Source organism: Bos indicus x Bos taurus, chromosome 4 (assembly GCF_003369695.1).
Source record: "Bos indicus x Bos taurus breed Angus x Brahman F1 hybrid chromosome 4, Bos_hybrid_MaternalHap_v2.0, whole genome shotgun sequence".
Taxonomy (NCBI): domain Eukaryota; kingdom Metazoa; phylum Chordata; class Mammalia; order Artiodactyla; family Bovidae; genus Bos; species Bos indicus x Bos taurus.
Window position 1 is genome coordinate 71,672,211 of NC_040079.1, and position 23,426 is coordinate 71,695,636.

A 23,426-nucleotide genomic window follows, 5' to 3' on the forward strand; every position below is an offset into this window, starting at 1 on the left:
TACAGTCCATGGGGTCACAAAGAGTTGGACATGACTGAAGTGACTTAGCATGCATAATTACTTAAGCACAGACGCCATTAACAGTTATTTCTATGTCAAGTAATAACTATAGATAATTCTAAAATATTTTATAAATAATCATCTTTCTCTGTTAACACTTCCAATAAATAGTAAAATGTTTAAGAGATGAGAATAGTTTTTAAAGAAGACATTTTAACTATTTTTAGGAAATTTGAAGACTGTGTCAGAGTATAAAGTTCCTTTAAGTTGTGAGATGCATAGGGCAAGTAGTGTTCTTCCTAACCTGGAGATCTTTTTAGATATTAAATATCTTCTTCCATTAAAAAAGAAAGAAAAAACTTCTCAGGCCAAAATTTAAAATTAAGGCATTTGGAAATTCATGCATATTTTCTAGACTCTCTCCTTTAATAATGTACCTTTCAAAAACCCCAACAAACATCTCTACAAGTACCTACAATTCTAGTATCCCTAGAGGAGAAATTGTTTTTCAACTAATTGTTGAGTTTCAGGGTAAATGTATTCTTGAAAATTTCACAACTCTGCATAAAGAACTTTGAGAAGGTTGGAAGTGAGAAAGAAGAGAGACAGGGAGGAAGGTGGGGAGGGCTCAGGGGGAGGAATATAAAGGCCCAGGTGAGTCCCTTTGGTTATTTCCTGCTTCTGTGAGGAAGCAGGCTATCATAATTGTACTTGAGAGGTTTACTCTGTGGGCAGAGTTGAGACAAATTTTGCAATTCATAATCGTGGAACCAGAGCAGCAGATGAGGGCCAGGGCACAGAGGTTCCAATTTTCCACTTGGTGTTTGTGAGTCTCAGTGGTAATAGAATCTGATGACAAAAGACCCTGAAAAGAGGAGCTCGCTTTCCTTGCTTTTGGCACATTAGTAACATCTGCAGACACAGAGGGGATGTTTAGAAGCATTAGAGGAATGAGACAAAGGTCACAATGAGCATGTGGTTTTTTTTTTTTTCCCCATAAAGAATTTGAGAAAGTCAAGGATAACCAAAATTGAGAGGAAACCCAGATGAAGAGATGTTATCAATGATTCTGAAGAATTTCGGGAAGCACCCAATAATATGATAGTCAAAACATCAGTCACAGTGAGGGGGTAATTAGGCTGTTTAAACTTAGAATGTTCTCCAACATCACTGAGACAAATGAGAAACAAACAAACCTGCAAATAAACCTAAAACTGAACAGCACTTAAACAAACAATCAGGCCGATATTTCTCCAGTGAAGAGTTCAGCTAGGAAAAGAACTATGTTTCTTAAGCGGCAGCTTTCATAATGTTCTAGGGCATTTTAAATCAAGTTCAATGACTGTTGTGCTTACTTAAAGCTTTTTAATTCTAGCCCAAAGTATTAGGCTGAATGTTTCTCTCCTTGTTTGATGCCGAGAACAAGATGTAGGAACCAGTTAAACTGCACAGTCCATCCTTTGTCCCTGCAAACTTCAATCTGATCCAGAAAATACTTTTTAGCATCCTCCTCGCTCTTCCCTACTGTTAGGGCATCCCGAATGTATTCGATATCTTCTTTGCTGGTTAACTGGGGCATTCCTGTCATCAACATCATGGAGAACAGAATGATCAGTAGGTTTGTGTGATGACGAAGGGCTAGGTAAGCCTTGACGCACACATCCTGGATAAAGGAAAAGAAAAAGCTATTAACTGTTGTTACAGTGACAAAGTAGGATAAGGACCTGCAGACTGTTTTGGAATTTACATGGCTTTCTCCTGTCCCTGTGAGAAAATCATCACAAGCAAGGCAGTCCCCTGCCTCAGATGAAAAACACTTGACAAGAACATAGACCGCTTTTACAGTCTCTGAAGCACTGTAGAGTGGTTACAAACACCTAGGGTATGCTCAAAGAAAACTGACACAGAAAGTTTCATCTTATTTCTTATTCTATCTTTTTACTTCGATTTCTTTCCTAGGGAATTGAGGGTGGACATTTCTGTAGTCTCTAAAGAGGAATGAGTCAGTTTTTGAACACCATACTGGAATCAATTAAGTTTATGTAAGCATAAGTAATGTTTGCTAAGAGCTAACGGAATCCAAAGAAGAGATGGAAATGTGGTTTTTGAGATCTAGCTAGTTTTCTTCATTTTCCAATGTGTCCTATTTTAAGAAAACAGATGAATTAACTTCTCATTGTCCGACTCTCAAAATTGTTGAATGACATTTGGAAATTTAATATAAACTCTGAATACTGAGAGACAGAGAGTTTACAACAATGACATGGCTGCTGCCTCCTCCAGGTCTTAGAGTAGGTGACAGGTGGTTTAAACTCACTTCTGAAGCAGCAGGCATGTGCATGTCAAACTGTTCCAATGTGAAGAAAAGCTACAAGGTTCCCAGTTTTACAACATGAGGACAGCCCAACCTTTATACCATAATTTGACAAAGATGGTGTGTTAAGGAAAACTGAAAGGAATAATTATGGGTTTAAATATTTTAAATAAAATACTTACTGGGTAAAGTGTTAAGAGAATAACATAGCCAACTGGAGTTTATCACAAAATTGCAAGGTAGTTCATCATAAGGTACTGGGATAAAATCCACTTTTGAGTTTTATAAAATTAACATGTAACTTAATATATAATGAACATGTAATAATGTGAAGAATTACATGAAATTACCAGTCAAGATCATTTTGAATAATGAGTTTGGGGAAAAGAAATGCATAAAATTAGAAAATTGAAGGTAAAATCATTAGTATTTACAAATAACAATTGTCTTCTAAGAACATTGAAGGAGGGAAGAACTAAAATACTATTGAAACTAGTTTTTATTAAACTAACTTTTTATGAAATTAATAAATAGAATGTTTTAAGTAGGAGCTACCAGTTAGAAAGTGAAGAGAAAAGACATGCTGTGAATGCAGTCGTGTCCAACTCTTTGCTACCCCATGGACTGTAGCCTATCAGGCTCCTTCATCCATTGGATTTTCCAGGCAAGAGTACTGGAGTGGGTTGCCATTTCCTTCTCCAGGGGATCTTCCCGACCCAGGAATCGAACCTGGGTCTCCCGCATTGCGGGCAGATGCTTTACCGTCTGAGCCACCAGGGAAGTCTGAAAAACTAACTTTTTATGAAATTAATAATAAAATGCTATAAGTAGGAGCTACCAGTTAGAAAGTGAAGAGAAAAGACATGCTGTGAATAACGGTAACAATCCCCCGTGATTTCTGAGGTAAATACCTATACAAAAAACATGCAGAACTCGTTTTTTAAAGCTGTAAAAATTCACTGAAGCATGTAAAAGAAAACTTGAACATGTGAAGTGTCAAGGCATGTTCCTCACTGATAAAAGTGCTTATTATAAAGATAAATGTTCTCAGATTAATATATAAATAGAATGAAATTGAATAAAAATTCTTATTGGATATTTAAACTCAGATAAGTTTTCAAGTTCATCTGGAATAATTAGGGCTTGAGACAACATTTTGAAAAAGTATAGTAACAAAAAACAGTGCTTGCCATTAAAGCACATTATAAGGTTATGATATTTATAACTGTGTCTATTCTGTTCCAAAAAAGATAATACATTTTGTGGAACAGTAGGGAAAGTTCAGAGATATCTAACTTTAAATATTATACATTACATAGTAAACATGAAATAAAGGCTACTTCTCAGATTAGTGGGGGAAATATCTATTATTCGGTCAATGGGTCTGGTACAATTGACTCATAATTTGGAGTGGGGGAGAAATAGTTTATTCCATATGATATATCAAAACAAATTCCAAAAGAATTAAACATTTAAATATAAGAAGGGGAGACTTCTCTGGTGGTCCAGCGGCTAAAACACCATGCTCTTAATGTGGGGGGCCTGGGTTCGATCCCTGGTCAGGGAAGTAGGTCCCACATGCTGCAGCTGGAGTTTAAACGCCACAAGATTCCACATTCTGCAGAAAAGATTGAAGATCCTGCATGCCACAACTAAGACCCAGCACAGTGAAATAAAAAAATATTTTATTAAAAAGTAAAATTTGAAAAAAAATGTAAGAAGGGAAAATATTAATTTAAACAATCAGGAAATGAGAAAGGAAGGACTTTAAGAAGATGATTTCCAAGATGGAATTGAAATGGAAGATGGAGAGATTATGGAAACTTCTAATTTTTGAGGAAAAACAGCTATAAACAATATTAAAAGAAGCAAAAAATGAGAAAAAACATATTTGCAACATGACAGATCACTTCTTTATTCCTAGCCTTCCCCCACCCCCCATAGCTCTTACAAAGCAGTAAGAAAGAGACAAAGAGTTGGCTAAAAAGGTAGGCCAAGGTTACAGTAGACCATGCATGTATGCTGTTATTTCCGTCATGTCTGACTCTTCACAACATGGTCTGCAGCCCGCCAGGATCCTTTGTTCATGGAATTCTGCAGGCAAGAATCCTGGAGTGGGTTGCCATGCCCTCCTCCAGGGGACCTTCCCAACCCAGGGATTGAACCGCATCTCTTATGCCTCCTGCATGAGGGTTCTTTATCACTAGCGCCACCCTGGAGGACCACAGTATATCATACTACAAGATGTAAAGCCAGATAGTAAACATCTGAAAACACATGCAACTTCATTAGTCCATCAAATAAATGTAACTTAAGATGAGGTGGGAACATTCACCTACCAAACTGAAAAGTCTTTTTTTTAATTTTTAAGGATAATATCCAATGTTCTCTTTCATAAGCTGATGGTAGATGGGAATGGTTATCCTTTCACTAGCAGACAACTTACTAACACGTATCAAAAGCTTTAAAATACTTATAAATATTATAAAACTTAATTGTGATGGTTACATAACTGATACATTTGTCAAAATTCATAGAATTGTACACCCTAAAAAGACTGAATTCTGTTCTCTCAATTATGTTTCAGTAAAAACTTGACTTAAAAAATGTCAGCATCTTTTTACTTGACAATTTCCAGGCTAGGAATTTACCTTAAAAATTTTTGGTTAATATTGCAGTGATTTATCTATAAGGATTTTCATTAGAACATTGTTTAATATTGTAGAAACTTGAAAGCAACCTAAATATCCTACACTTGGAGGTTGATAAGAAGGGTTTATGAAAGTTTCTGTGGCTTCATGCTCTGAAACTACTATAATGACTCTGTAGAAGGGTATATAATAAACATGTAAAAATGAGTTAAAAAGCAGGTACACAGCAACACATATAGTATAATCCCATTTTGGTAAGTGGACACAAAATATTTACATAGGAAAAAAGAATGTAAATTGACAGGCCAAAATGTCAGTAGTGATTTTTCCTTTTGCCTTTAGAGATGGTCTTGTCTGTGTCGCCTGAATGGGGCAGTGTAACTGCAGGGATAGTGGGGGTCAGGCCTCTGTCATTCTGAATGTCGAGGCTAGATTGTGTATATATCACCCTGTCCAGATACAAAATGCCATGGACTCTTCTGGCATTTTTGAAGTCAGACAATACGTATCAAATGCCCAGCATAGAGGCTGGCCTATGGGAAGGGTTCAATAAATGTTAATTCTCTCCCTTCCCTACCTGGAGGTGAGAGCAACTCTGTGTCTCCTCTCTGCTCAGTCACCACAAAGCAGGAGACCCATAGACCCACAGCACTGGTGGGGCTGTTCCTGCCATGGCCCAGCCATCACCCTGCCCTGGAAGCAGCCCTGGTGCATTAGCACTCTTGCATTCTTAATGACTCCACTTACAGATGGAAATCATTGTCTTTTGCTCATCCCTAGGACCCACTGACAGCTCTCTCATCTCTCGGTAATGATACAGGCTAGAAGCAGGCTTCACCCCAGGCAACCGTCTTGTTAATGTGCCAACTTGCATACTCTTCACAAGGGCGGAAATGAGGATGCCTTCTGATTTTGAAATAGATGACGTTCTGATTTTTAATCATCTTCTAGCTTTCTGTACACGGAGGGCTCTGGGCAAATCCCCTGCTGTCTGAGCCCACTGTGTGGTCAAGCTTTTTATCAGAATAATTTCAAGGAGGAAAATAAATCTAGAACCAGGTTATTATAACACCAATCCATAGATGCTCAGAAAATATTTAAGTGGCTCTGTACCTATCCACTAATCTTTGTAGCCACAGAGACACACATAAAGGGAAAAAACCATTCTGCTGCTCTCCAGAGTCCTTCTATACAAGGACTTTCTGCTGGCTTGAATTTATTTGGTTAATTCTAACTTTCACAGGCAAGGGCCACTTCTGTAAGAAAGACCACACACCCCATATTGGTAAGACACACTATCTAAGTTCTGACGGGTGGTGCAGATGTAGAGATGTAGTACAGATTTAATTATCCTTTGCTTAAAGGTGTGTGGAAGTGAAGTGAAGTGAAGTTACTCAGTCGTGTCCGACTCTTTGCGACCCTATGGACTGTAGCCTACTACGCTCCTCCGCCCATGGGATTTTCCAGGCCAGAGTACTGGAGTGGGTTGCCATTTCCTTCTCCAGAGGATCTTCCTGACCCAGGGATCGAACCCAGGTCTCCCGCACTGTAGGCAGACGCTTTACCATCTGAGCCACCAGGAAAAGGTGTGTGGGGCAGTGGCTAAAAACACAGAGTCACACTTCACTGCTTGGATTGAACTCTTGGCTTTATTACTGACAAGCTGTTTGTCATCAGAGAGGTTATTTAACCTCTCTGGACCTCAGTTTCCTCATCTCAGAATCTGAATAACAGTAACAATAACCCCACACCATGCAGTTGTGGTGAGATTCAAGTGCTGTTGTAAGCGGTTGGCTATTATTATTGACAGGATGAGTTTTGCCTGACTGAGCACACACTTTTCAATGCTAAGGAGTTCACCTTGCCATCTAGACCTGTCCAAAATATCCCTCTGACAGCAGAGACCTAGGGGTGGGGTGAGCTGGGGAGATAAGCCCCACTCCCACCAGTGTCGATGGAGGAGGTGTCTTGGTCCTGGCCCCCGAGGTGGGCAGGATGATGGAAGCCTATGGCACCCAGCTACATCTGTCGGAGGTTCTCTAGCTAGCAGGGGCTCTGATGGACACTCGCTCCTTACACTCAAACCCCAAGGGTTTGATTTTAGACTCAGATGAAGGATCTGTCCCAGCGTCTTGACCATGCTGTCTCAGCACAGGCCTCTGGTTTGAGCAGCTGTGAGGATGTGGCTTGGGGGAACTCAGGAGGAAGCACAGAATACAGAAATTGCTGGCTGTAGCAACAGAATTTCCCCTTGTGCCAGGACTGTGGGGCACTGACCTCAGGCATCTTCCTCCTATCCTTCTCAGCTGTCGGTTGAGGCTGTGTACTATTGAGTGGAGGAGAAGGGGGAAGGGAAGGCCCTGATTTGGAGCACTTGGTTTAAGGCACTTGTTAACAAGTGTGAGCCTGGGGAACAGTGTAACATTATTACTGTCATTGGCTGGACCACTACTCACGAATAAGTAGATTGACCCTACATAGTACATCTGCTCTTTATTTCAGAGTTGATTCAAATACCTTAACTGACAATATCCGGAACCAAAAGAAAGATTCCTTTACAGAGCTACCCTTCTTGTAAGTCTTAGGAACAAAGGAATTCATAACAATTTCAGGGTCAACACTTTGATTTGATTCATCATCAACTTATCAGTTCACTGTACCGAAAACAAAGTCCTTTCTATGCATAATCTATTAATTTTTTAACACCAGTGAGCTATGGCTGCTTAAATGGTCCAATGTCATGTGGAGTAGTCCTACTTTTTCTTAAAACCAAATGCCTCCATTCTCAACTAGAAACAAAGAGGAAGTGAAATACTACTGCACACAGCCACAAGAATGAGGAAGTAACCTCAGGGCCATAAAACAGAAACTCCAGAAAAAGAATTCAGCACTGAGAGGAGAGGGAAAAACAACACTCACAAATACTCGTCAATGAGAAAGAAATGTTCTCACCCTCCTAGTTTTCCAATGTGGCCTCTATCTATTAGAGGAAGGAGATAAGGGGAAAATGATATTTCATTTGAAGAGGATTTCATTTCTTTAAATAAGAATCAATCACTTGACTCAGCAATGCCTTTAGAAGTTATTTTGGCAAAACAGAGAAGATCACTAATTAGCAGATCTAACAATGTAGGAATCTGGTAAATCCGAAAGAAGAGTGTGTCCAACTCTTTGCTGTGCATTTGCAGAGTTTGACTTAGGATTGTTGTAAGGACTTAGAAATGATTCCCAGACTAGCTCTGTCTACCAGGGGAAGGGCTGTATTGCCTTCTTCTCAAGTACTTGGCTAGGCACTCATTAGAAATCTAAAGGTTACAATTAAACTGTTCTACTTTAAATATTCTAAATAGACAGTATGTAAGGGTGTGTGCGTCTGTGTATTTGTCTTTTAGCTTTGTTCCAAAAGAGGGTTGAAGGTGGATTATTTAGATACATAAGAGTCACAATAACATTAATTAGAAGTGGGTAGTAAAAGCAAAGGGAATAACACGGGAAATGATCCACAATGGGTTTGGAAAAGAGACTAATTTAAAACTATATATCACAAATCCTACAGACTTGCTAAGAGCAGCCTTCAAATAAATCTTCAGTCAAAAGGAAAGGTGAATCTGTTACTTCATCCAATGTTCAGAAGATTAAGAAAAATCTATTTGTTTAGGAGAAACACAGCTTTTCTGGAGACCAAGACCTGATAGAACTTTTGCAAGAGGATCTTTATAAGGAGTACACTTTGTAACATGGTGAATAATGTTCTCGATAATATTCTGATGGTAGACAAAACATTTCTTTAAGAGAAACTAAACACAGAGAAGATGCCAGTTGGAAGGTTACTCTTGATAAATGTTTAGAAGAAAAGGGGTCTGATCTTAGGAATGGAGTGACATCGCATGCTGGTGGATTAATGCACAAATCCAAACCAAGGCCATCTCTCCAGTCTTGTATTCCTATCTTTTCCAGAAAAGTGATACAATTCAGGAAAGCTTATCTTAAGTTCCAGCAATTCTACAAGCCCATGCAAGCCTGTATCTGGCAGAGAAGTCACTCCAGCATATTCCAGCTCCTACCCATGGCTGATGCAAATCCTTCTCTGAGGGCATCTTCCCATGGAGAGAGTGAAGAAAGGGTGAAACTTCAGGCTTCAGACCTGGGTGGAGGAGGCTGAGCTCCACGCCGTTAGTGGGCCAGGGTACAGATCCCGAGAGGATGCAGATCCTTTATCAACTCAGTATAGTATGAGCAATTCAATAGATAAACTCATCTCCCTGTTGAGCTATAATAGGCCTTGATCACATTAATTTGTGATGAATCAATTGAGCTCCAAGTGGTTTCTTTGCTTGGCTCTCTACCCCGCCCCCCACCCCCCCCCCCAATCCAGCCAATTCACTGCTTCAGATTGGACACAAAGTTCCCTCCTTGACTCAAATTCTGCTATACTCTCCCACATATACCTAGGTTCCCCAGACAACTATATTTTTTGTTCATAAAATATTGATACTAAATAATAACTCCATGCCCTTTCTCATGTTTTTTCTGCCTGGCTGTGCCCTCCCTGCATCTGCTTGGCAAAATACACGTGAAAACAGATCTTAAGGCCTCGGATGAAACACTTCCTTCATTGCCACACCCCTCTGCTACCCCCCAGGGCAGGAGTCATTGTTCCCTCTGCAAACCATGGGTAAAACCCTAAACCAGAGAGCTGTGTGAGCATCTCTTTTGTGGGTGCGCTGGGCCGATCCTCTGCTCATGTCAGCTGGGCCCAGCAGTGCGACCGCCATACCACTAATAATCTGCCAGTGCATGATGAATGAATACTTTCTGTGCCAAAGCCAAGTTAAGTGTGGGGCAAGACTCACTGCTTTAAAATTAGGGTGGAGACTTCCCTGGTGGTCCAGTGGTTAGGACTCCACTTTCCAATGCAGGGGGTGTGGGTTCAGTCCCTGTTCGGGAAGCTAAGATCCCACATGTCATGTGGCCAAAAAGCCAAACCATAAAACTGAAACAATATTGTAACAAATTCGGTAAAGATTTTAAACAAATGGTCCACGCCAAAAAAAATAATAATAATAATAAAATGAGGTGAATCAGGGACCAGTCATATACAAAGAGGGTTAAACTGTAAAGGTGCAAGCCTTGCCTGGACCTCGTACAGGTCCCGAAAGGTAGTTATGTGTTGAATGGGTGTATCCTCATGGAGCAGGAGAAACAGTGCCTGCTGACTCCAACAGGATGGAGCAGGAGGCTGAGAAAGCCCGGTCTGGCAGGCAACAGGTATAGACAATCAGAGGTGTAGACAAATGCAGGGGTCACCGCACAAGGAAGGGATTGGGAGCCTAGGACGGGGGAGTGATGGTGAGGTGGCCTCAGTTCTCAGAGGAGTGTCGGATGCTGGGGTCTCTGTGGTGCCCTGGTCCCTGTGGCTGGAGTCAGGGAGAGCACGTGACTCTCCACCAAGGCAGCAGCAGGAGGGAGCATGGTCCCGGTTTTAGAGGCAAGTAAACAGGCAGGGCTAACATGTTAATAGGAAAAGCCTCAGCTTTTCCTATAATAGCTTGTGATCTGAGATAAGAATGAGACCACAGCAGAAATGGATTTTGAATAAAAGTTCCTAGGCATTGGAGCTGGGACTCTGTGTAGCGACTTGGTGCAGGGCTGAGCCTGATGGTTGAGGAGCCTGGGGGTGCCCTGGCTTGGGAACAGCCTGTGGTGGCAACACAGCAGGACCTCATATATTAAAGCAACACCATGAATAGACTCCAGACCTCTCTCTTATCAAACCCTTCTGAAGAGTGACACCTAGGGGCGAGTGCCTTTTAAGTATGCTTATCACCACCCGTATGTGAACTGTGCATGTGAAGAGGTTATCTGACTCCCTTGACTTCTTCAGCTCCATCTGACACACATTTGCTAAGTGCCAACTGTGTGCAAAGAACATCTTCAAAATGCTTGCCTCCACAAGGCCAAGTTTCATTCTCCTTGCGAACGATATTGAATGTACACTCTAGGTCTATACTGCATGTCCTATTGGCGTGACTACTGCTCTGATGGGGGTAGAGGGTAGTCATGTTTATGTCAGTAAGGAAATCTCTACAACCGTGATTAAGCATCAGATGACATTTACATGTCTGTATTATTTACCAAAACATTAGGTTTCATAATTAGGCTTACTTCCTCTCTGGATGTATGGTATTTAAAATACATTGTAAAGGCTTATTAACTAACATCCAGGCAATGGCAGCCTGTGAATCTGTGCCTGTCACCACTTCATAAACTCACTAAATACAATGAATTGTGGGGAAGGAAGAAACCTGAGGGGTTCCCTAGTCTCATCTAACTCCTCCTGGGGCAGAAATTGCTCCTCTACCAACTGGTACCACGTGCAGGATGCAGGTCAGACGTGGTCCTGTTGTGATGGATCCTCCGAAGGCAACAGGCAGGGGGCTGTGGCTGGGATAACACCAGGGACCTCATCTAGAAGGGCAGTGAAGGATGTTCTAGGGAGGAGGCCCGAGCATGGGGCAGCTGAACTGGGTGGAAAAGCAGAGGAAGGCCTTCTGGACCCGGTGAGAGAAGGCAGGTGAGAGCCGTAGGGTAAGGCTGGAGGGGGGCAGGGTCTCTGAGGAACAGTGTCTGGCAGGGCAAGCTTAGATGTTCAGATTTAATTCAAAATGAGATGAGAAGCCACTAAACAGTTTAAGGAAAGGGAGTAACACTGTGTCTGGTTCTTAGGTTCAGTTTTTAACCAAATTCTGATTCATTTGGTCTTGAAGGTGATAGCGGTTGAAATGGGATTAGAAGTCAGATTCAAACTCAAATGCAGCATTTTTCCAATTACAATGTTCTCTCCTCATTCTTTTCCTAATCCAAATGACAAAAGAGAAGTAAAAAGTTTGAAATATTTAAAGCTACAATGATACCATTGATGAAAGAGCTTGTTTAGGTAAAAGACAAAATGCTTAATAGAATAAAGGAAACAATAGAAAGTTGAAATGCCAGGCTAGAAGTACAGGCTAGAAAAAAGATTGCTGGGAGAAATATCAATAACCTCAGATATGCAGATGACACCACTCTTATGGCAGAAAGTGAAGAGGAACTAAAGAGCCTCTTGATGAAAGTGAAAGAGGAGAGTGAAAAAGCTGGCGTAAAACTCAACATTCAAAAAACTAAGGTCATGGCATCTGATCCCATCACTTCATGACAAATAGATGGGGAACCAATGGAAACAGTGAGAGTATTTTCCTGGGCTCCAAAATCACTGCAGATGGTGACTGCAGCCATGAAATTAAAAGACACTTTCTCCTTGGAAGAAAAGCTATGGCTAACCTAGACAGCATATTAAAAAGTAGAGACATTACTTTGCCAACAAAGGTCTGTCTAGTCAAAGCTAGGATTTTTCCAGTGGTCATGTATGGATGTGAGAGTTGGATCATAAAGAAGGCTGAGCACCAAAGAATTGATGCCTTTGAACTGTGGTGTTGGAGAAGACTCTTGGGAGTCCCTTGGACTGCAAGGAGATCAAATCAGTCAATCCTGAAGGAGATCAATCCTGAATATTCATTGGAAGGACTGATGCTGAAGCTGAAGCTCCAATACTTTGGCGACCTGATGCGAAGAGCTGACTCATTGGGAAAAAACTCTGATGCTAGGAAAGATTGAAGGCAGGAGAAGGTGATGACAGAGGATGAGATAGTTGGATGGCATCACTAACGCAATGGACTTGAGTTTGAGCAAGCTTCAGAAGATGGTGATGGACAGGGAAGCCTGGCATGCTGGAGTCCATGGGGTGGCAAAGGGTCGGACATGACTGAGTGACTGAACAACAACATCAACTAAAATGTTGGCAGTGTTTTTTTTGGAAGGTGGGATAGTGGGCAGCATTTTATATCCTGATATTTTTAATATTTTATTGGCTTTTGTTTTTTTTTAAGGAAACATTTACTACTTTTAAAATTTAGGGGACTTCCCTGGTGGTCCACTGGTTAAGACTCCACACTTCCAATGCAGGGGGTGTGGGTTCCATCCTGGGTTGGAGAACTAGGATCTCATATGCTACGTGATGGGACCAAAAAACAAAATTAAAATTTAGGAAAAAACCCTGCATTCTTACATAAAGTAAATGGAAGCCAAATTTCATTTTCCAGTGATATCAATGTATTTTTTTGGAGTATGTTCTATAATTGTTTAGGGACATTTCAAACAAAATGACCCTTAAATATACCACCAGTGGGAAAACCATTTTTTTTTTTTTTAATCTCTTTAGTAAGGGAGAGTTATTTCCCCCCATGCAGAGAATTTATTGATCAAAATCATCATCATTGCAACATATCTGTTTAGCACCCTGTGTGTAGGGTGCTACTGAAAGCAAACAGATGATCTTGGGTTCAAGTAGTGGGTCTTGGTGTGTCTTATTACAGCTTGTTCCTGAACTCTGCCCTATTCTATAAATGACTCATGAATCTGGTCCTAGGTTCGACCAGCTACATCGGAAAGGAGAGGGGGTGGGACAGAGCCACACTTTCCTTTTCAGTTCCCCTGACTCCAGTCCTCTCATCACAAACTCAGTAGGCTTTTCCGTCTTGGTGGAGCAGGCTCCCCTCACCCTTGACAAAAATGGGTCAGCTCTTTAAGATGATTCAAATGTGCTGCGTGCATTCATGAACCTTAACAATTCAAATTTAGTGGTTCGCTGGAACCAAGGACACCTTTCCTTCAAAGAATAAATATATATGACGCTTCTTACCCAACCTAGAAATGGCAGCTTTGTCATACAAAATCCTTGGATGTTCTTTAGAGAGTTGGAAGATGCTCCCCTTCCCTGACCTTGCAGGACTTCATCTCAAAAAGGAGCACAAGGTGAGAAACAGAAAATATTCTAGAAGGCTTAATAGTATGTAAACACACACACACACACACACACACACACACACACACACACGAACACAACTGTCAGCAGGTCTGAGTCAAATGATGAAAAAACTTGCTGCTCATCTTTGTCAAGCTGGAAATTTTAGAAATTCTGCATATGTAACATTGTATATATACATGTATAACATGCATTTAGCTGCCGTTTTCCTCTTGAGAGTGAGGAGAGGAAAAGGTGGGGAGACCAGCAGAGAAGAGGGCAGGCTGGGCAGGCAGAACAAGCAGAGCTCAGACCCCTACTTGCTCCTTAACAGGAACAGTGCTATTTTTCATGTTTTCTATATTATAGTGCTGCTGAGATCTCATTTCACAGAGGGCTTCTCATCCTAAAAGTGTTCAAAGTTTGAAGAGCTGCTGTTATATATGTGACAATGGAGGTCTTGTTGATTGAGTTCCTGCTGTATTCTGGGTCCTGAACCAAGCATTCTACATATTTCATGTAAATAATCCCTAAAAACCCTACTTGAGGTGGGTCTTAGAGTTCCCACCCCACAGAGGAGGAAACCGAGGTTCTGAAAGGATAGGTAATTCATAGGTTTTAAGCAGCAGAGCCAAGATGCACACTAACGTTGGTCTGCTCCAAAGCCCATCCTTTCAACTACAATGCCATGCTGATCTGTTTAAGGTTCATTTACAGGCACTTAAAGAGTATAAAGTGTCTGCCTACAATTTCGGAGATCCGGATTCAATCCCTGGGTCGGGAAGATCTCCTGGAGAAGGAAATGGTAACCCACTCCAGTATTCTTGCCTGGAAAATCCCATGGATGGAAGAGCTTGGTAGGCTACAGTCCATGGGGTTGCAAAGAGTCGGACACAACTGAGTGACTTCACTTCACTTATAGAGTACGCCAGTACTGTAAAACAATCATAGATAAATACAGTAAAATTGACAAAGGTATGTTTTTGGCAGTACACATGCCCCTAGAATGTTGCTTTAATGAAAGCAGTTCTAATGGCTCAAAAACAAGCTTTCGGTCACAGAGGATGTAGAAATGCTTGTAGACTGAAGGGACAGACTCCCTGCAAAGAATTGTTGCTTTGGGAGGAAGCTGTCCGGACAGGGAGTGAGCCTGTTTGTGGCCTCCCCAAACCCCAAGTCTTTTCATTAAAGAATATTTTGAAACTTAAAAATGACAACAAGGAAGACTAAAGGGGAAGGATTGCTGGGATTGGTGGAGTGATACAGGCACTATAGGATGGGAATTTTGTCAACAACAGTTCAGATGAGCAGTCATTTTAGGGACAACCCTTGGCCAGAAGGAAGAGAACATACATAGAGAAATACGGAGAGACTGTTGTGAGGTCAAGATCCTCGTGTCTGTCTGTTTAAATGGCACTATTGCTGCTGTGTTTGTTCAAAGCAGATGAACCCCATCTCCAGAAGATGAGAAATGAGCATTTATTATTTGTTGCTATTGTTTAGTTTCTAAGTCATGTCCAACTTTTTTGCTGCCCCACGGACTCTAGCCTGCCAGGCTCCTCTGTGCATGAAATTCTCCAGGCAAGAAAACTAGAGTGGGTTGCCATTTCCGCCTCTAGGGGATCTTCCTATCCCAGGGATCGAACCAGCAGCTCCTGCACTGCAGGTGGGTTCTTTACCGCTGAGCTACCTGGGAAGCCCTAAATGAGTATTCCCCCCACCACGCCCCTCCTGCTTTAAATTAAATAGTAAAACTCTTGCAGGTTGTGTGTGTTTGTGTAACCATTTTTCTCTTCCAGAAAGCTGTCACAATATGTGATTTTTTTTTTAACCTTAAAGAAAAACAGGACTGAAATGTGTCAAATCCCTGGAAACAGTCTGCATCCCAGTTGAGTTTACGCAGAAAAACACTAGTCCTGAGACCATCTGGCCACAGAGATCTCAGTTTCTCTGACAACACCCCTGGTGCTGTGGAAGGGGAAGTCCGGTAACCACCACATCGAAAATCAGCCGGGAGAACAAACAAGCACAGGCAGGTTTCAAAACAATACATTCCAGTTCCTGTTCCCCTGAATGCCAAGGCCCATGTCATCTCCCAAGGTTAATATGAGCCTCAAGAGGACACTCAGAAAAGAGAGTGAGTCCTGAAATGCTGGATGCCGATCAAACCATGTTTCAAAGGTGTTAAGAGGGAGGCTGTTTAAAGGGAGCTTGAGACCAACATGCTTGTAAAGTAATCACTTGTTGCCTCTGCTGGTCTGGTTTGTGTTTTGATGGCTTTAAAACGAGGCGTATTGCAATAGTCATGACAACTTTTCTGAGTTCATTCACAGGTATTACATTTGAAAGAGCAAACATTTTACTCCTCGGGTATTTGAAATACTATTTGATAGTCAAAAGTGGATGTAGACCAGGAAGGAATAAAAGAGAAAGTCAAGTGTGGACATCCTTAGAGAAATGGGAGACCCACGGAGGAGTGGGTGGACAGGTGAGCGGGACAACCCAAAGCTCTTGGGACAACCTATAATAGAGCTGACAGGGTTTCCAATGAGAGAAGGGACCTTCCTTTACAGAAAGAGACAAGCAAGAATTCCTTGTGTTATTAATAGTAACTGATAAATACACACCTGGAGCAAAAATCAAGAGAAGCTCACCATCATTGGTGAGTCCTGAAAAGACATGTAAAAGCTGGATCTTCTAGGCAGCATCTTGATTAGGTAAATATTCAAAGGCTAAACCTGCCTGCCAGGAGTTCTTCCTAAAAGCCCTCTCTTCAGGGCCACATCATCCTGCTATATATCAATGGGACTATACTAACCAGTCCCATTGATGATGGAATACTCCTACTTGCTGTTTGGTTTTAGGAGAGGGTGACTGAGAAGCATTATTTTGCACTTGGGGAAGGGACAGAAGAGACTGGGAGGCGGTTGGGCGTGGGGGGCTGGGGGAGTCACGTGAGAAGCGGGTGGGCAGAGGCAAGAGGAGACTCAGAGCAAAGTGAGAGGTGAGGGCTGCAGCACCATCTGGTTGGTGTTCCCAGCAGGCAGTCAAGAGGGAAGCAATTACCTGAAATTTCTGGAAGTGTAGACTTGTCTTCTTTCCAGAAGTCCCCATCACAAACAGGAAGTCTGGAGTTAGCACGAATGGCACTCTCTCTTTATTAATGCCCAGGAAACTTTTATAATTCCCAAGAATGTGCCCAAAGTCAATATGAAATAGATTTCCTTAAGAGAAGGAAATGTCTGATGTCATTATACCAGCAAACAACACACTGGTCTGTTCATTTCTTGACATATTTTGCAGTTGACTGAAAATGAGCTATCTTGGGTGTGAGAGCTATTTTTACTCTGCTTGTGATATATTTTGTCTTAGCAGGTGTGTGCTGTAAGTAGCCACAAAGCACTCTTTGAAACATGCATAGTTTTGATATCCTTCTGATGCTCTTTAAATGACAGCCAAATACCATTAAAAAAATTCTCGTCTCAGAACTATTCTTACAAATATAAATCCAAACTCTGGCGTATATATGTCATCATTATGCCCAAGACTCTCTTACACCCTTTATGGAACTCAGGAGAGACAGATGTCTCACTCTTACAAATAAAACATTTGAATTTCCTTTGGGTCAGTTTCTACCACTGTCACTATCACAACTCCCTTCATCTCTTTTCATTTATTCAGCCCTCTGTCATCTGAATGGTCCATAAGTGCATTATCTCTTGATTCCCAAGGATGGATAATCAACAATTTACTCCAATACGGTGTTGTTGTTTTTTTCTTTTTCCCCAGGCTTCACTCTTAAATTGGGGCTTCCCTGGTGGCTCAGATGGTAAAGAATCAAATTTCTTAGAGAAAAATGTCATGGCATGCCACCAACACTGACCACTGTTAGACAGTGAACCAGAAGGGACGGATAAGTTAGGAAGGTGCAGCATTTTAGATTTAAGGGCACCAGTGACTTTAAAAACATCTTATTTATTTGATTGAGCAGCATGTGGGATCTTAGTCCCTCTACTTGGGATCAAACCTGTGCTCTCTGCATTGGAAGAATGGAGTCCAACCACTGGACCCCCAGCAAAGTCCCTTACTGGTGACTTTTTTGTTGCTTCTCTGTACCATCTGACATTGTTGATCATATCCACCTTCCTAGCTTTCCAGCTACTGTCCAACTTGTCCTTCTGAAGTCTCCTTTCCTATATCTTCTTCCATTACTCACTCCTGGGTACCCCCCTCTAGGGTGATCGCAGCCTCTGTGTCCCTACACAATAATGACTTCTAGATCTGTGCTCCAATCTTGACTTCCATTTAAAAATTACTCTGTGCTGAGTGGGGGAGGGGAGGTGGGTAGGGTGAGGCTGGGAAGTTAGTATTTAATGAGTTCCCATTAGGTAAGACAGAGAAGGCAATGGCAACCCACTCCAGTATTATTGCCTGGAGTATCCCAGGGACGGGGGAGCCTGGTGGGCTGCCGTCTATGGGGTTGCACAGAGTCAGACACTACTGAAGTGACTTTGCAGCAGCAGCAGCAGCATTAGGTAAGATGAAAAAGTTTTGGAGATGGATGGTGATGGCTGTACAACAATGTGGGTGCAGTGAATGCCACCAAAATAGACACTTAAAACTGGTTAAAATGGTAAATTTTATGTTAGGCATATTTTACCATAATCAGAAAGCATTACTCTATAATAAAACTCACCTGTCTCTGAGATCATAATATTGTCATTGTGTCTGTCGCCTATCCCAAGAACAAAGGTTGCCACACAGTAGCCAGCACAGGAATAAACAAATCTCTCCACCGCTGCCTGAAACTGATTAAAATGCATCTGAATATTAGTTGTGTTCTTACTGCAAAGAGCACCATGAATCTATTACAAAGGACTCCCCAAAAGATGCCATTCTGGGAATCACTTTCAGGGAGAAAGTCAGTGTGCCTGGTTTCATTGAAGTTTCATCTTTGAGGTGCCAACTTTCTCCATTGCTCTCCTTACATTGTAGGTGAAGATACAGTGACTCAGCATGAGAAGGAAACAATAGTCAAAGGACAACAGTAATATAATCAAAGGGTTCACTGCCTCTCTATGCATCACTTGCCAACAACAATCCAGACCCCATAATGATTCCTCCTTTGTTGGTGAACATATGTTTTGCTTGTGACCACTTAAAGTATGCATGGGTTCACAAATCCACACGTATAGCAGACTAATAAATGCTACTAATTATATTCCCTTCCCCAAAAGGCTGCTACCCATGCAAACGAGAAGTGCTAATCCTGTACAGCAGAATTTTAACCAGCAGCCAAGCAGCCTAACCACACAGCTTGTGGATGTGCACATGTACTTCTGAGGAATGGAAGTAGCATTTTCAACATCCCTAATTTACCATTTAGATTAGGGTGCAGGGGTAAATTGCAAATTACTTTTTATGATCTGGAGTGTTTCCAGATCAGAAGGAGTTTGTCTGTGTTAACTAAATTGTTCTGCTGAATGACAAAAATAGATGGTCTGAAAAGATGCTAACAAATTATGTCCCAGAACCAAATTTTATGCAAAGCAGGCCTGATAATCAAAAGAGAAGCAAGTGCTCAGTGAAGTCTGAATGAGCACCTCTGTTTTGCATAGATCTACTATGTCAGCAGCATTTAAACCCCCATGAGCTCAGAGGGAAAGTGTTCCACAGTGTGTTAGGAGGCATGGCAATGCAGACCCTTTGAAAACGTGTCATTAGACTGCTCACAATTTCTTAGGAGCCTTTGGAGTGGGGAGAAGCAGGAGCTCACCTTTTCTTCAATAGGGCATTTTTCTTTGAGCCAGTGACTCAGCACTTCATCTTTAAAGGCTCCTGTGTTGCCCACTGTGCTTTGCTGAATTTTGGCGATCGTTGTGGCATCTTTTACAATCTCAATCATTCCTGTGGGAAGATGCACAGATCTGATGTGAACTGGAGCCAAGCACCGGACCCAGAGGAGGAATGGCTGTGTCTTTGTTCAGTGGAGGGTAGAGAGCTTTCTCAACCAGAAGGTTATTTTCCAGGTTCGTGCTGGTGGTTTCCTTATGAGGAAGAGAAAGAAAAGGAGGCGGATAGGGAAGTTGTGTGGGACCTGCTTTCAGTATCCATGAATGAAAAGAGGAAAGGGCTGGTTTTTGATAAGCAAAACCATTAATATGCCAAGCACATCTTTCTTCACTTGGCAACCTGTTCCTTTTTCTTTTTAAAATTCCAGAGTCAAATGGGAAGGCTGTTCTCTACTTCTCAAATTGGAAACTGAAATAAAAATTTGTTTAATTGAAATTAAAATGTGAAATGTCTACAAAAGCACCTAAGAGGAAAGTACATAATAGCTTTGATAATGTGGAGTCAGGCTCGTAAAACAAGTGGCAGATCTTTCCATCTACTTTTGAAGGTTTTTTGTGAGAGAGTTTACTGTGCAATGAAAAGAGTGAAAGTTTAGAGGAGGGAACAAGTTCTTGTTAAAATCATTTCCATATGTAGTCACAAGGAATTCAATCATGCATTCACGTATTTTCAACACGTCCATACTAAACTGAGAGTCACATTCACTAGCCTTGGAACATCTTCTTCCTTTTACATGGATTATGATTGTAATTTTTTACTTATTAAAAGCCTACACTGAAGGGATGACGGTCTTTAAAAATTCTGGGGGGACCATGTGGTATGCAGAATCTTAGTTTCCCAACCAGAGATTGAACTCATGCCCCCTGAAATGGGAGTCTTAACCACTGAACCACCAGGGATGTCCCCTGGGATGATGGCCTTTCAAATGAGCTGAGCAGTCTATTCATCTCCCGAGGTCCCCACATACCTATTTTGTCACCAGTTGAAATGCAACCATATGGCAGGAGGCACAGATCCAAAGATTCAGTCTCCCAAATGGACTCCATGATTCGTAGAATCTGGGCATCAAAACACAAAAACGTTTCTCTTACAAATATGTATTTCTCTTCTCCATTAAAAATGACAACAATCTTTTCTGGTAACACAAAATGTTGAAGTGAATGTAAAATATATAAGTAATGAATTTACTTTTATTTGTCAACCTGGTACTCTAATGTTTCCCTTCCTTGGGAGCCTCAGTTTTGGCTCCAGAGTAGTACTTTGGAGAAGAGGAAAGTTGGATTTCTTTGGGGGTAGGTTTTAGCCATGATTCATCTATTATTCTTAGTTATGTATATTTTGCCATAATAAATATAAGTTCCATTCTAACATCTTTACACATTTTTATCCATAAGGCACTCTTGGGCTCCAACCAGGGCAACAGTGACAATGACAATAATGACACCTGACATTCACTGAGACTGTTTTATGTTGATCCTTTGCATTAACCCTCTAGTGTGGGTATGATTATTGTTCCCATTCTTTTCCAGATTCTTTTCCATTATAGTTATTACAAGATACTGAGTAGAGTTCCCCGTGCTATACAGTATGTCCTTGTTTCTCTATTTTATATGTAGTAGTGTGTGTATCTGTTAATTCCACACTCCTACCTTATCCCCCTCCCCCTTTCCCCTTTGGTAACCATAGTTTTGCTTTCTATATCTGTGAGTCTGTTTTATAAGTAAGTTCATTTGTACCATGTTTTTGATTCCATGGCTTGCCTATTTTAAATAAACTACATGACATATTAGAAATTATGTTACTTCTACAGTATTGAACAAATAGGGTACAGTAAATATTACTTACAAATCTGCAAAGCTAAAATGTATGTTCAAAAATATGAAAATGATCAACATTGATACCTTTGTCATCCACCTTCTGTTCTAAAAATCTGTTCACTCTTGTTACGTAAACTGCATGAATTCTCCAATCATTTCCCTGTTCATCTTCTCCCTCCATCCTGTCAGATCATTCACTTGAATTTGTGTATGTGGATATATACCAAAGGTGATGTATGTAAGGAGAACATCTGTGAGTGTATGTTGTTCGTTGTTCAGTCGCGAAGTTGTGTCCAACTCTTTGTAACCCCATGGACTGCAGCTAGTCTTTCTGTTCTTTACTGTCTCCTGGAGTTTGCTCGAATTCATGTTCATTGAGTGTGTAATGAATGAGTGTGAAAAAATCAATGAATGTCAATGAATGTGAATAAAGTGGATGCTTGGGGGTCAATGTATTTCTATTCCATGTTACCACACTAGGAATGGGGTGTATAGAAAAGCAGTCAGGTGCAGGATGTGTTTCAGCTTATTTGGGAATGCTGCATATGCATCTCTTCAGGAGTGGACAGAACCATGAGGCTCACTAGATTCGTATCTAATGGTCTGTGGCCATACTCCCCCCGTGAAAACTCTATTATGGTATCTTTGATCACTGTTCATTATACAAAATAGGAGAATGGAACAGGGTCAGTAGAAGGTATTTTTTTTTAAACAACTAGTACAGACTTCTTGTTTTGAACAACTGAAAAAAAAATCCTTAACAGCAGTATACCTGTAGAATAAGCATGTCTTGGCGCAGATCATCACCGTGTTTAAAGATAATTCCAATTGTTTCATTTGATAGAGCTGTAGGGTCAGCACATTTAAACTCAAGCCACAGAGGTTTTTTCTTAGAGGCCATCACTTTACATTTTTCAATCTGTAAGAAAACAGCCACGTGTTTCCTACACACAATTGAAAACACATTGTGGAGACATACATCTTCCTGCAAAGCATCACTATAAACACCTAGGAAAAAGTTTTCAGTTGAAGGATTTTAGTGATTTGGGTAAAAATGTGCATGGCATTTTCACCAAATCCAAAAATGCTAGTGAAAGCAATTCACAACGCTTAAACCAGTGGTTCTCAAAGTGTGTTCCCAGGAAACCCAAGCATCTGTGGAGTGCCTAAGAGACATGGCATATCCTATCTTCTGATATTCCATTCTCACAGGACTCTTGTACTTTAATGTTCCCTCTAACACAGGGCAATTTTGCCGTTATTTGCTTATATATTTGGCCTCATTCTAAGAATTAATTTGAAAAAAGAGTTCTGTTGCTACCGTAGTGTCTAAACATGGTTGTTGCAAAATTAGATGCAATCTAATTCTAGGCCAAATCTAACAAGATGAAATTTAACAGCAATAAATGGAACTCTTGCACTCAGATATTATACAATGCCTTTCCCCTCCAAAAAGCCTACATAACCTCCAAATGAATTCAAGGTGGGAGAAAGGTGATTTAGCAGCCACTCTTTCCAAATAGAAAGTCTTAGGAGTTTTAGCCAACAGTGAATTCATTATGGATCAAAAACGTGATCTTAAAAAAAACCAAATGATATGAAGCTGTATTACTATATCATTATTCCTACCAAGTTCTAGGGCTTCCCCAGTGGCTCAGCAGTAAAGAATTCACCTGCAATGCAAGAGATGCAGATTTGATCCCTGGGTGGGGAAGATCCCTTGGAGGAGGGCATGGCAACCCACTCCCCTATTCTTGCCAGGAAAAGCCCATGGACAGAGGAGCCTGGCAAAGACTCAGATAGGACTGAAGTGACTGAGCATGAACCCATTTCTAACTTCAAAAGGACAGTAGGTAGTGTATGCTTTTGCTAAAGAGCCAGCTTACTGCTAATTGTTATAAAATTAAACATGGATTAAAGACTTAAATATGAGAATTAAAACTTTAGGGAAA

The 23,426-nt window shown here is 41.1% G+C and overlaps 1 protein-coding gene across 4 annotated transcripts in view; it reads right to left on the reverse strand.

Annotated features, from left to right (window-relative positions):
• Nucleotides 1-1,117: 1,117 nt before the first annotated feature.
• PIK3CG (phosphatidylinositol-4,5-bisphosphate 3-kinase catalytic subunit gamma) overlaps nucleotides 1,118-23,426 on the reverse strand; it is a 32,924-nt gene continuing 10,615 nt past the window's right edge. For 3 of the 4 annotated variants that reach the window (XM_027539675.1, XM_027539674.1, XM_027539672.1), the window contains exons 6-11: nucleotides 22,247-22,393; nucleotides 20,625-20,715; nucleotides 19,581-19,711; nucleotides 18,501-18,612; nucleotides 16,871-17,028; nucleotides 1,118-1,663 (exon numbers count right to left, since the gene is read on the reverse strand). In XM_027539675.1, the coding sequence (XP_027395476.1) occupies nucleotides 1,385-1,663; nucleotides 16,871-17,028; nucleotides 18,501-18,612; nucleotides 19,581-19,711; nucleotides 20,625-20,715; nucleotides 22,247-22,393 (918 nt within the window). In that variant the 3' untranslated portion in view covers nucleotides 1,118-1,384. Of the gene's footprint in view, nucleotides 1,664-16,870; nucleotides 17,029-18,500; nucleotides 18,613-19,580; nucleotides 19,852-20,624; nucleotides 20,716-22,246; nucleotides 22,394-23,426 lie in introns of those variants that run through there. The other variant, XM_027539676.1, reaches the window with a different exon arrangement.